This window comes from Pteronotus mesoamericanus, unplaced genomic scaffold (assembly GCF_021234165.1).
Source record: "Pteronotus mesoamericanus isolate MK-2021 breed Mesoamerican mustached bat unplaced genomic scaffold, CSHL_Meso_final contig_90, whole genome shotgun sequence".
NCBI classification, from domain to species: Eukaryota; Metazoa; Chordata; class Mammalia; order Chiroptera; family Mormoopidae; genus Pteronotus; species Pteronotus mesoamericanus.
In genome coordinates, this window is record NW_026555277.1 from 37,488,318 (window position 1) to 37,502,919 (window position 14,602).

General features: G+C 34.0%; 1 protein-coding gene across 3 annotated transcripts in view; it reads right to left on the reverse strand.

Moving 5' to 3' along the window:
• Positions 1 to 14,602, reverse strand: part of LUZP2 (leucine zipper protein 2) — a 353,608-nt gene that overhangs the window by 13,105 nt on the left and 325,901 nt on the right. For all 3 annotated transcript variants that reach the window (XM_054585982.1, XM_054585981.1, XM_054585983.1), the window contains exon 9: positions 12,802 to 12,966. In XM_054585982.1, coding sequence (XP_054441957.1) covers positions 12,802 to 12,966 — 165 coding nt within the window. The remainder of the gene's footprint in view (positions 1 to 12,801; positions 12,967 to 14,602) is intronic.

The window sequence follows — 14,602 nt, forward strand, 5'->3', positions numbered from 1 at the left end:
TTAAGTACAACAATGTGGTATTTAATTTGAGAAATGTTTTCATTTAAACATAATACATGTAATGCTTCTTGGCCTTTTGGCCAAGATCAAGTGAAAATATAATCATGTAATCCTTACTCCAGGCCTTTCCTATTAGTAAGATGTCTCGTTGTGGAAAGGAGCCTTAGTGACTGATGAATTAACACAGAATGGGAACTGACTTTGGGGAAAGATAATGTATTTTGGAGTTTCAGAAACGAGGATTCTGATCCTGGGTTATTAGCACATCAATAAGTGAGGGCCTTAGACAATTTATATAATTTTGCAGGACCTCTGTTTTCTGCTGCCCAGTTAAATTAGGTCAAGAACACAAACGGCAGTACAATTTTCAAAGCTGAGTTAGTGCCCTTTTAGTTTTGTGTTCCTAATTCTATCCAAATCCTTCTGTTTTGCTTCAGCAGAAAACAAGTGCATCATTTGTCCTAGGTTACCTCTGCATTTCCACTTTGATTGTATTTCCAGAATAACAGCTTTAACTTGAAAGCCCAAAGGCTCCTGGCATTCTCCTTTCTCCAGTTCTTCAGTCTCAGATTGCTTGCCAAAGTTAGATGGTTGCTAAGAGGGAAAATAAGCCTTGTGGTTCTATAAAATAGAGTTATTTTTAAATTAGAGCTAATAACTTATTCCCTAGAAACTAAATAACTGACTAGATTTTTAACACGAACAAATTTTGGATTTTGCTCAAATCTCCCTTTGGTCTAATGTGAGCAAAAATTGTGATAAATAGTAAAAATAAGCACTATCCAAATTATTTTTTAAAAATGATTTAATAGGACTTGTCCTTTGCAGCAACCACAGAGAATTCAATGTTTTCTGAACAAGTAACACACTGTCCTCACCGTGTGCTTTTGTTCAATTTGCTCTTCCTATCCCAATTTGCTTTCTTTCCTGACTCAATAATAATGTGTCCTACCGGGACCACTGGGTTCAGCTCAATCATACCTTCCTTCAGAAATACTTCATGAAGAGTGAGGCGAGCATAAATAGGATGCCCGAGATTCTAAGGGAGTGAAAAAAGATGCAGCAACATTTAACAACATGTCCAAGAGAGGAGGTAAAGCTATATGCCGATTTTATGATATATCTTCATGTGGGGAATGGTAAAATATGAAGAAGATAATAGGCGTATTCGAGTCTTCATTTCTGCAGAAAATAAAATTGAAACTCAGTTGTTAAATTATTTGTCCAAAGCTATGTTACTAATGTAGGTGCAATACCAGGATATTAGTTTCCTCCTGCTGCTATAGTAAAGTATAACATGCTTAGTGGCATAAAACAACGCAATTTATTATCTTAAAGTTATATTGGTCAGATGTCTGACACAGTCTCAATGGATTAAAATCAAGATGTTGGCAGGATTATGTTCCTTTACGAGGATATAGGGAAGATACAGTCCTTGCCTTTCCATCAGCTAGAGCCCTCTCACTGCCTTCAGCTCATAATTTCTACCATTTATGTTCAGACTCAGCAATGTTGTACCTTTATGTGCCTTCCCTAGTAACAATGCCCTTTTTCTTTTCTAAGGTCTCTTGTCTTTACTTGGGGCCCATTGATACAATCTTGGTTAATGTCAGCTAACTGGCAACTTCATTTCTATCTGCAGCCTTAGATCCCCTTTGCCATTGTAACCGAATCAACAATATATTACTAGATTAAAAAATACATTTATAACCTCATACATATACGGGAAAGTCATAATATATTATTAATTAAATTTATTGGGATGACATTGGTTAATAAAACTATATAGGTTTTGAGTGTACAATTCTATGACACATCATCTATATATTGCCCTGTGTGCCCACCACCTAAAGTTGCATGTTTTTTCATCACCATATAATTGAAACAACTGAATTTCAATTTTATTTTCTGCATTACCCTCTACTTCTTCCTTACCCCCTTCTCTCCAGTAACCAACATATTATTGTCCATTGAGTTTTTGTTTGCTTGTCTTATTTGTTCATCTTTTACTTTCAGTTTTATATGTCACATTTAAGTGAAATATGGTTATTGGCTTTTTTATTTCACTTTGCATAATATTTTCAAAATTCATGTTATTGCAAATGGCAGTATTATATGTTTTTCCGCTTATGGCTGAATTTACAAGTATTACTGCTTATGGCAGAGCAGTATTCCATTGCACTTGTGTACCACACCTTCGTCATCCAATCATCTGTGGAAGGACACTTCAGCTGTTTTCCATGTCATGGCCACTGTGAATAATGCTGCAAGGAACATATATCTGGGTGTATATATCTTTGGGAATGACTCTTTTCAAATTTTCTAGGTAGATATCCAGAAGAAGTGTTGCTGGGTTATATGGTAACTATTCTACCATAACACATGGGTTTATTTCTGGCTCTCAGTTCTGTTTAATTGGTTTGCGTGTTTGTTTCTATGCCAATACCATGTTATTTTGATTATTGTCACTTTGTAGTATTATTTGAAGTCCAGGAGAAGGGTACCTCCAGGTTTGTTCTTTGTTTCTTAGGATTGCTTTGGTTATTCAAGGTCTTTTGTGGTTCCATACAAATCTGATGTATTTTTAATTTTTTAAACTGGATTTCTAATAAAAATGAAGCATTTGAAAATAGCAGGATCCATTTATTGGTATACACAGCAACAACAGGAAAAAAGGAAGACATAATTAAAGAAACATAAAAGTATGCATAGTGCTGCCATAAAGAATAATTCTTCAAATTAAGAAGAATGAAGTTTTGTTCTAAAAAACTCAGTTTCAGAAAATGGAGTTTCTAAAAATAGTCTTGGTGTAGCTGTCTTTTCTGGTGGAAAAAAACATCGATTAAAAAATGGGGAAATGAAGGATTATTCTGTATGAGGAAATCACAAATGAAAGATTTTTTTTATATTTAATTTTAAAAATTCTCAGAATATGACTTTAAGTAACATTAGACAAAATACGTGGCATTAGACTATGTAATTTTCCCCAAAGTAAAGATCATTTGTTGTTGTTCCTCATTTATTTTTGCCCAAGATAGTAAGGCTGCTGTGGAACCATCCCCACTTTTACACAAAACAATTAGATTTCAGAAAACACGCTGGATTTTCAGAAGGCTCTGAAACCTTGATCACATGGCTTGCTGCAATTCGCAGACGGTGTTAACACAGGTGGGAGCTATAAATTCACCCTCACATGTTATGAGGCTTTAAATTATATTCTACAAAAGCACACTCCAGGATGTGAGACTATCAGGTCATTTTTAAGAAGGTAAAGTAAGCGACACTAAATCAAAACAATAAGCCAGTCTGCTCACATTTCTGCCTCTGACAGTGGCCTCGAGAGACCTCAGAAGTCAGGCCTTCATAATGGGAGCTTCAAAGATGGGCCTGACAAAACTTTAAGCATAAAGCTTATCGGGTAATCGTTCATTAGGCACTCCTTCATCACCCGCTCTGTCAGGTAAGGCGCTGTTGAATGCTGTTGAGGGCCAGTGAAGAGTGAGAAAGGAAGGGGCCACAGGAGTGACCCGCCAGGACATATCTTTCCAGATTCCATCACTCTATCGGGTGCACTATAAGACAGATGTTTATCCGCATGTTACCTGAGTGTTTTTTAAGATGGAAAATGAAAAATATTCAGAAATAAGGAAACACAGGAATCACACTGTATATTTATAAGGAAATGATATATAAAATAATCCAAATAATATTTACTTGTTTTAAGAAAATTCATTATACTAATCACAAAATATTAGCCAACTGTGTCATCTTTTGTGAATAACTTAACTTCCCTGTGCTTCAATTTACTCATATGAATAATGAGGATAAATTCTATGTTACGGTGCAAACACGTCATTACGCAGTTGTCAAAGCACACAAAATTTAGAAGACCAAGTGTGAACCTTAATGTGAACTATGAACTTTGGGTTAAATGTGTCAAGGTAGGTCCTCAAATGTAACAAATCCATCACTCTGGAGACAGCTGGAGGCTGGGGAGGCAGTGTAGAGGGTATATAAGAACTCTCTGTATTTTCTGCTCAATTTGACTGTGAACCAAAAACTGCCCTGAAAAATGAAATAGATCTAAAAGGGAAAATAAATAAATGATGACAGTATTGGATTATAACCTAAGGTCTAAAATAAATACCCATAAATTCATGCTGACATAAATAAAAGATTAAATAATTAAATGAATAAATGAGAGGGAAGAAACAAATATCTCTGACAGAAAAATTTTAAGTAATATATGTAGATGTTCCCCTTCATTAGGTAATGAGGTAACAAATAAGCACTAGTTTTATAATAAAAAGGCTGAACTTAATGATTCATTTCTAATCTGGCAGACACCATTTCAACCAAGTGATGAGGGTTTAATTAACATCACCAATCATTTCATATATCCCTGATACGATCATAAGAGCACCACAATTCTGTGGTATTATTTACAAAATTTATAACCTCAGCCTAAGCATAAAAACCCATCAGACAGACCCACCTTGGGAGATAGTCACAAAATATCTGACTATAACTGTTCAAAAGTGTTAAGGTCATGAAAAACATAAAATGATGCAAAACTGTCACAGACCCATGGAAATTAGAGACTTGATAACTAAATGCAATGTGGTACCCAGAGCTGGATGCTGAAATGGGAAAGGACATTAGAAGAAAAACCGGTGAAACCCATACAAGCTCTACAATTTGGTAGCAGACTAATACTAATGTTAATTTTTAGTTTTGATAAATTTACCATAGTTATGTAAGATCTTAACATTTAGGGAAGCTGAGTGAAGGGTATAAAGGAACTCTCTTATTACTCTGTGTGTAATTTATATACATAAAATATACTTTACAATTATTTCAAAAGGAAGATTTAGTTTTTAAAAAATGAAGACAATATTTCTTCCTTCTAGAGTTTTGTGAATTCATATGAGTGTAGTACAGCTCAATACATACCAGTTAGCATTGTTATTATTGCTATTAACATTAGTCTCTAAAATTGTCCATGACAAATAGCATTAGTTTCATAACAAAAAGAACTAATATAATTTTACAGTAGTTGATGTTATAAATGGTTATTGTTAGGTAGCCTTATGTGCATGAGCATGCAAATATGACAAAGAAGTCACCACGCATATACATGTTTAAAATATTAGTTTAATCTCAAAGCATTAACAAATAGCTAAAATTGGAAAAACCAAAGAACTAGGAAATCAGGCTTAGTCTTGTTAAATGTATTTTCACAATACTTTAAGGTTGAAAATTAAAACATTTTATCTATTTTGTGCTAATAAAATATTAAGCATATGAGAACACAGAGAAGGTCTATTTTTAATGTGGGTCAAGTAAAAGCTTAATGAGACCAAGGCTATGCTCCTGACCTTCTCAGTAGCAGTGTAATGCAATTTGGGGCCTTACTGGGCCATTGCTGGGTCTTTAGCAGCACCAGCAGGGGAGATGAGGTAGAAGGGAAGGCTGACACTTCAAAGATATAAGAACACATTCCCAGGTGTTCTTATATGTGGGAATGAATGGCTTATATGTGGGAAAGAATGGCTTTATGTGGGAGGGGAGGAGGAAAGAAGGGGTTTCAATCAGTCAGATGAATCATTATCATTATTTAGGTCAGGGACTCATTGAGATATAGGAAATAAGGGGATATTATCTTTTCTTAAGTAAGAGACATGGAAAAATGTCAACCAGGATTTCTGAAATGCTCAGCGAAGAAGATTGACATTTATGGAACAAAATAGTAATAGGAAGTTGAATTTCATGAAAATAAGGCAAGTGGTGATTTTACAACTGTCAAATATATAGGAAGAAGTTAGAAAATGCTGCCTCTTGTCCATGTACATAAGCATCCAGGGAACCTCTCTGGTATCCATATCCTTTGACACCAAGGGGCCGCCTGTGGTGGGAGGGTTCTCTGTGTATGACTCAACCCTGTCAGGGGTGATTCTGGAACGGATCACTGTGCAATGGTAAATCTACCCACGGAGAAGGAGCAGTGGCAAAATTAAAGGTTCTAGATGATTTTAATCCCATAGTGCATTTTATTTACAAATTTAGATTTGCTTGAATATACATGAATTTATTAGCCTTTTTCTGAATTTATTTTTAATTTAGTCTGTATCACCTATTAGTGGAATACGTATTTTTGCTACATTTTGTTTGAAGCAACACTTCATTCCATTGGACTGCTTTGGAAAAAAGAGGCCAACTGGTTAACCAAGACATTAAGGAAGATTTACCTCCAGAAAGTAGAGAAATTAAAATCTAAGTGAGTCCAGCCTCTGAAGAAGAAGAAGGCCAGAAAAAAGCCATGTCTGATTAATATCATATACCATATCTTGTCTGTGGTCTTTCTCTCCTCCCCTCTACAATACAGAGGAATATTTTTATCAACTATTTTGTAAATACAAGTTTTTTAGTAGCTCAAGAAAAACTTTTAAGTGGAAGAGAATCACACCTCATCCTAGTTTTAAGTAAATGCTTTTTATAAGAGATGAAATCATTTGCTGGTTGTTTATTTATTTACTTATTTTTTTGTACATAAAAAATGGAAAATAGGGGGCTATTGAATATGAACGGTTCTACCTTGGGTGTCAGTTTAGTATTCTACAGATGGGGAGGTAGTTTTTACCCCTTATAACACAAAGCATACAATGGTAATTTGGAGTCACAGTTATGCATTTTCATGCTGTTTCTTAGTAGAATTATTTCCTAAAGCAAACCACTGCTTAACCTTGGATCTCCCTGTTGGAATTCCATGCAGCCTGTAGCATCTTTGATAGTGGTAGTCCAATTTCCCTAGAAACTTTATTAGTGTTCCATGACAGACTGAAAGTTTGAGCGTGTAGTATAGATGATATTAAATTGTAAATTAGTTGTTATAATGATCTAACAATTTATCAACATTTAAAGCTACTGGTACTTGATATCCTCTAAGAAAAATATGCCTATAAATTTTAGGCTGGGAATTCACTAGAAAAACTATTTGGAAAAGAGACACAATTAAACATTTTTTAAATTTACAGTAGATGTATTAAGAATTGTGTACAAATTGAAAATATCTGTGCATCAATCCTTAAAAAAATCAATACAATTTCAATTATGGAAAAATAGAAACCTGGTGGGTATTATTCTGTGAGATGAGAAGATATTTAGTAGTGATGTTTTCTTCAATATTAACATGAAATTTTAGACTTATGTTGGTAACATTTTCATTAAAAATGTTTTGTTCCTATGTTATTAATTTTAGAAGTTTAAATAAATTATATCCTCATGTTGCTAACAAATATCTCTGAAAGAAGTTCATAAAGATAGCCAACTAATCAACTTCTATAAGTAATATTCTCATTATATATGTATCAAAGATAAAAAATAAATATAAGCTTATGAGGATTTGGTTTCAGACTCTTCCAAGGTACAAATCTTTAAACCAGCAATAAAAATAAAACATCAAAGTGTCTTTTTTAGTTTAATTTTGCATTTACCAGATTAAATATATATCTTATAATTTACTAGTTTACAAATATGTATGTGCATATATATGTATGTTTATATAGATATCTTTTAACTTAATTTTATTGCCATATATATGCCGTATCCACTGAGAAGTAAACAAGCCATTATGACCTCCTATGATAAAAAATGAAACAAAATAAAATTCCTTAGATGTAATGTTATATTGATATTTTATAAAAATGTTTAGATGTACACCTTCGTTTTCATCCTCACAATAACTGTGGACATATATAGACATAAAATATATTTTTGTAGCATAGAAAGAAGTTATAGCTTAGCTAATGACAAACACCTGGTAGAAAAACAGATCTGTCTATAATTGATCACCTTTGGGCCAGTTGAGAATTCTCTTCTAGAAGCAGAAAAGCAAGGGGGAAAGCAGGCTTATTTTTTAGGCTCCTTTCCCTTTTCTAGAGGGACTATTTTAAGAGTTCTTAGCCTTGGCTATAAATTAGAGTAATCTGGGAGATTTGAATAATCAATCCCCAAAACCAGCCTCTGCTTCTGCTGTAATGTATCAGAATTGTGAGCGTGGACACTCAGGTGTAAGTGAAGCTCCCAATGGTTAAAAAAGAAAAGGAAGATGAAACTCTCTCGTCTAGGATAATTCCAAGTGCACCATTCTGAGAATTCTTGGGAATTACTTTGTAACAGATTTTTGCCTAGAAGAAATACAAATCCACCTTGCTTTGTAAACCTCAGGCGCCAAGCAGAATGCCATTTTCGCTTGGATGCCTTTAACTCCTAAATAGGGCCACTGTTGCCTGCTGTCCTTGAATGGCTTTGGCATTTCTAACAAACTGGAAAAAAATTAACAAATCATCCCTGTCCAATTAAATAGATACCACAGTTGTGAACCGTATCAATATAAACTGCAGCTAAACCCAAGGCAACGAGCGGCATGGAAAGAAAAACAAAGAAAAGGGTGACTGCCGGCGTGGAGATGAAACAACGGGTTTTCATAGCACAGTTCCAGCCTTTTTTATCTTCACTGCTTATCTGAATTGTTTGTCATTTCTGCTGACATTTGATTTTCTCCTTTTTTTATGGCATTTACTATTATGATCACTGACATTAAATTTATCCTCCATATCTACTGGAAATAAACATAATTTAATGGAATGTGGCTGACAATTAATATGCTGAGAAACAAACCAATGTGGGGGCTCCCTTAAAAGCTTCTCTTGCCTTTCCCATCACAGTGAATGAATGCAAGCACTGAATGTTTTGTTTATTTCCTCCCTTTATTCCTCCTATTTCATCACTAGGTCTTTGCAGTTCTGTACCACAATTGCATCCGGATCCCCATTCCCTTTTTTATATCATGAATCAAGTCTCCTTTACTTATCTCTGCCATGGATCACCAAAATCATTTGTCACTGGTTTGCTTGTTTCTACCCCAGTTAGTTATTTTATGCAAAAAGCAAACCAGATCTCCTGGCTCATGCCTTTGCTTTTTTTCCCTCTCTGGGGGCAGTATTTTGTATATAATAATTACGTAATGTCCTAACAAAGACATAAGACAGATTTCATCCTGTCTGCATTTGGATCCAACTGTCTCCTTAATCTATGTTCAAACAAAGCTACCTGGAATACAAAATTCCAACTACAAAAATTTTTTAAATGTCCTCATCTACTACACACCCTTTGCATTTTTTTTCTAGTTCTCTCTTTACCAAGAATTAGCTAGCAATTTCCGAAAAGTCAGGGTTGTGTCATTTTAAATTTGCATCCCAGTGATGAGCACAGATCTGGAATACAGATGGAAAACAATTTAGTTGAATTATAAGTATTTAATGAACACTCAACAATAAGATTTTTTTATAAATTCTAAATAAGGAAAATAGTCAGTAAGATAAGGGACGTTGCTGAGAATTGAATGTTTGTGTCTTCCAATATGCATAACCTGGAGTCCTATGGGTTTACCCAATGTGATAGTTATTAGGAAGTAGAACCTTCTGGAAGTAATTAGATTTAGGTTAAGTCATGATAATGGAGCTTTCATAGTAGGATTAGTATCCTTATAAAGAAGAAAAACTGTCCTTATAGAAGGACCAGAGGGATCTCTGTGCATATGCACATAGAGAAGACCATGTAAACACAGTGAGAAAGCAGCTTGCTGTCTACACTTCAGGAAGACTGACCTCATCAAACACTGAATCTGTCAGCACTGGGGTCTTGGTCAGGCTTTGCAACCTCCAGAACTATAAGAAATGAGTGTTAAGTATCTTCGTCTACGGTATTTGTTAGAGTAGCCCAAGTTGACTAAAACAGAAATATAAGCATCATTGCAAATGACTCCTCTAGAAACATTACTCTGAACACTAATGTAAAGAAAATCAATGAGCTAAGTACAGTCATCTCCCTTAAGTAGGGAGTTTGTAGCCATTACTCTATTCAAGGTATGGATGGCCAAGAGCCATGAGAAATACTGTGCTCAGAGCACTAAGAATTGAAAAACTAATTCTGACTGGGGGAGGTTAAGAAAATATTTACTTGAATCAGAGAGACTTATGCATAACTACAGATAATACAATGATAGGAAGGAGGCTGACAGAATGCAATGAGAGTCCTCAGCATCAACTCAACCTATAAGAATAAATGGATATGTAACAGGTATGCTTGAGAATTTTTTTTAAACTAGAGGCTATTAATATTTCCATTATTTTTTAAGTTTTCACCAGTATGTTGTCATAATAATGAACTCCCCATCTGATGAAGTCTGTGGCTTTAAAAATCCACAGTGAATGTTATATAAAATATGTGTGTCTATGTGTATGTACATATGTATATATGTATACATGCATGTGCACACATGCATGATGCAATAAAAATTTGACTACATTACCCAGCCTTCTGAAAGAAAAAAAAATAAAAATAAAATGACATTTTGGGGGACACTATTTTGTCTTCTTCCAGAAGTGGGTTGAAATTTGATTACTTGGACATGTGTCACAGATGTCAGGAATAACCAAATGGCCTTCTTTCTTCAAAGAAAAAAATGAAGATTAAAAAAAACAAATAAAAACAAGTAAGACCAGCCAGTCATCATGGAAAATAAGAATTATTTTTTAATGTTTATGTCACAGGGAAACGGAGGCACAAAGAGGTTAAGCGATATGATTTCCTCATAACTCTCAGACAAGCACAACATTCTACTGTATCCATAATTAGCCAATGCTGAAGACATGCCAGTTAAATAACCTATTGTAAATGTTACTATTTTTGTATATAGAAAAAATATTCCATGACTAAAGAGTCTGTTTCTTTTATACATACCTCATATTACATTATATTATTCAGGATTTCAAAATTATCTAAGAGGTAATAGGGATACATAGAAATAAGCCAAAAGTATATAGAAAATATATAATTTCCACCACTATTGAAAAGATAGAGAATATGGGCAAACATAAACACCAGAGAAGCTTTTAATGCTAATCTGTAAAATGGAATGCTCAACAGTGTATCAATTTAGATGTCTTGAACTTTATCTTAAACGACTGGATTTTTCTGTTATTATTTTTTGAAAAATAATTACCAAACAAGGGTCATCTAAATGCTCCCTATCTTTTCCTGTAATAATCCAAGAGAAATAATATTTTTTTATTTATGTCAATGACAGGGTATACATTTATTGATGGTAAATCAGCTAAAGTAACAATCAGGAATTTCCTTCACACATTCAGGGTTATCAAGAGCCCAGTTTTAAAAAATGGGCTTAAATAAACATATTTGAGTTGGAGGCAAGGGTGATGTGCCTATTAAAATTACAAAGCAGCTTTGCTTAGAGTCATCAGACTTAAGACTGAACCTTTGCTCCTCTCTTAGACTAACTGGAGGCAGTAATGGTTTCCTAGCTGGTAAGTGAGATCATGTGGGTGACTGTGTAGTTAACCTGTGACCAGACTCAATAAATTTACCCAGGATTTTAAAAAATACATTATTATGCAGTTTTCCCCTGAATTTGGTTAAGTAAGTAAACACTTTAGACCTAGAATCTTCAAAGAAGGGGCAGAAAATAATAAAGGAGAAACATAAAATTGTAAATATTTTGAGACAATCCAGTACATAATAAAAACAAATAAAATAGGATGAGATAGAAATTTGTATTTTAAGTGATTATGATAGAGAAATTTGAGATTATACAGACTAAATTATGCAGCCCTTAAGTAGAAAAAGCTAGAGACAAAAACTGTACATTAGGATATTTATTTTGTTTCATTATTTTTGAGTCTCTACCCTGAAAATAGTATTTCCCTAATTTTAATCTTCCCTAATCTACAAGCTTTAATTCATAGTTAGGGAATCAAGAAATAAGCATCAAGAAATAAGCCCCAGTTGTATGCACCATTGAGTAACTGCAAAACTGGTTCTGAGGTGTTCCTGGACCTACCCTGAGAGATTTGCATTATAAGTGGATCTGGTATCTATGATATTCATTTTAGTAGGGAGAGATCCCGAGGCAAGCGATAAGAAAGACAGCACTTTCAAATAAATATATACTGTTTGAAACAAAACTCTTTTCTCCAATAACTATTTCAGATTGTCAGGATGTATATAAATGTACAGCCTGCAAACTGCAAGTTAAGACAATTGGAACAAAAGCAGAAACACCCTGTGCCCTGTCTGCAGTAGTAGGGTGGAGTCTTGGAGAATGATTTGCTTGTCAGTTGGTCTTAAAAATCTCTTGGGAAGCTTTTAAAAAATACTAATGCCTGGAGCCCAACCACAAAGAATTTGATTTAATAGGTCTAGGTTGAGTCCCAATGTCATGATTTTTTAACAAGTATCCTAAGTGAGTCTAATGTTCAAGCAGTGCTAAGAAATATGGGCTTCATTGTTTTAAATGTATCTATTTTTGTAAGGTTGATAGTTATGCCCTAGGAGAAAATATTTCCCATATTAAGCTTCCAGTGCATATTGGAATATAATACAAGATATTTTCTTTTAATTAAATGTAAAATAATAATTATTATTGTTATTTTAGGATAACTTTAGAATGTTATTTTAGAAAAATAATTGTTATAGTAATGATTATTATTTTATAATTAGATCATCCTGCTTAACAATAAGTTGGCTCTCTGTCTACTAAAGAACATTTTCCATGTGATTATGGAGACTTTACAAATTGGGTTACTACCTTCCATTTACTTCCTAATCTTTGAATCACTTTTATATTTTACTTGAATCCACAATGATAATTACATAGAGATAATTAACTATAAAGACAGTACACTGTTTGATTTTACTTTTCAAAGCATGAATAAAGTGTACCTCGCTTTTTGTCCTTGTATCTAGCGTCTTGATATCCATTGTACTGGGTGGAATTGACATCTGAGTTGGGTTTGACCTGATTAGACTCAAAGGGGGTGATTGATCCCGGAAAACTGTTGACAGGCAGAGTTGTACAGTCTGTTTCATTGCTTTCAGTTGTGACTCCTACAAAAAAAAAAAAAAAAAGAGAGAGATCACAGTTCATACATGTGGTTCTGCTTATCATTGATCTAATTTGACTCTCCTTTTTATTCTAACTTATACTCATTCCTCACACAAATGTATATCAGTTTTCAAATGTAACTGCTGAACTTGAAATTTCCATTTTGATAACCAGTTTAACTCACACTCAGTTTTTAGAGGTTAATGTGTTTTATGATACATTTGAACACTGAAGTTCGGAGATAAGTCTTACTTTTTTCCCTTGAATTAGCATGATTTCAATAATGATAGTTTGCTGAATATATTTATTCAATAAAATATACTCTGAGGTCATTCTGAAGTAGAAAATGTCCTTCTTAGAAATTTGTCATCTTTCTAATAGTATCAACATACTTTATTATAAATCACTCCCCTGTCAATGTAGACCCCTGTATTTCTCGGATTAGCCTGTATTAACAACTCAATTTCCCCACATATTGGGAAAAAATAAATTTGTTTCTGATAAAACTCTTATTTCCTCTGGGCCTTTTTGAGAAGTAGGAGTTAATTTACTTTGACTGTAAATGATAATATTAATACCTTCTTATATTAGGATAGGATATTACAATATTCCAAGCACTCTCACATGCAAGAAGTAATTTTATGCTTTCAGACATCTGTGAAACTGGTACTATTATTATGAGTTTACCATGAAGAAAAGAAAGTTTGAAGTTTTCAGGCTGATTTATTTTTGGTTTACATTACAAAGCAGACTGAACTTATATGGATAACCATCTCTGCCTCCCATCTAATATCCAGGTCCCACCCCTAAACAAATTTTTACATGCTGATAAGTTGAAAATTAATAATAATATAGAGCTGAGCACAAATGAAAGAGAGACCCTGAGATGTCAAAATGAAGAGAGACATGCAACTCTTAGGAAATCTCATGGTAGCTTAAGAGTAATTTGGGGTATGGTCACAGACCCTAATAAGACAATGCCACATAAACATTGATTTCAAGATATGAGATAAGGCCTTCTGGCCAGAAGAGATGATGAGAGAGATTATTTAGTGAAGTCAAGATTCTGCAACAAGCTGACACATGTGGAGATTACCATTTTGGTGCATTCGTAGATCAATGAAGCAGCGTAATCTGTTTTTGCTGCCTGCCAAAGTTGTATACACCCAACAAAATTACTGCCTCTTATATACTATGCCAGAAACACACCTTCATATAGCATCCTCCCCTATTTTTTGACTCCTATGGTCAAATTTAGAAATTTATCTCTCAGATTTTCATATTAACAGAAAAGTTTCTATGACATGTAATCATCACAAAATTTCTCCCCAGAAAGCATGCATAATTCCATCCATATTCCAGATGACTCATGTCAATCTCAAGAGATTGCCAGTCTCTTGAGAGTAATGACTATGACTTAAATTCTTCCCAGTGTCTACCTCTCGTCTTTCTACTCATATGTGGTATATAATAATATTTAACTTTCAGTTGCGAGTGAGTGTCAATTGCTAGAATGATAGTTTAAGAAATGTCTCCCTATGGTCATGACAAGAGATTTTTTTAAAAAGCAGCAGTAAAGAGCAACAACTGGAAAAAGAGAAGACAGAACCAACATGCATTTTCTTCTCATTAATCTTG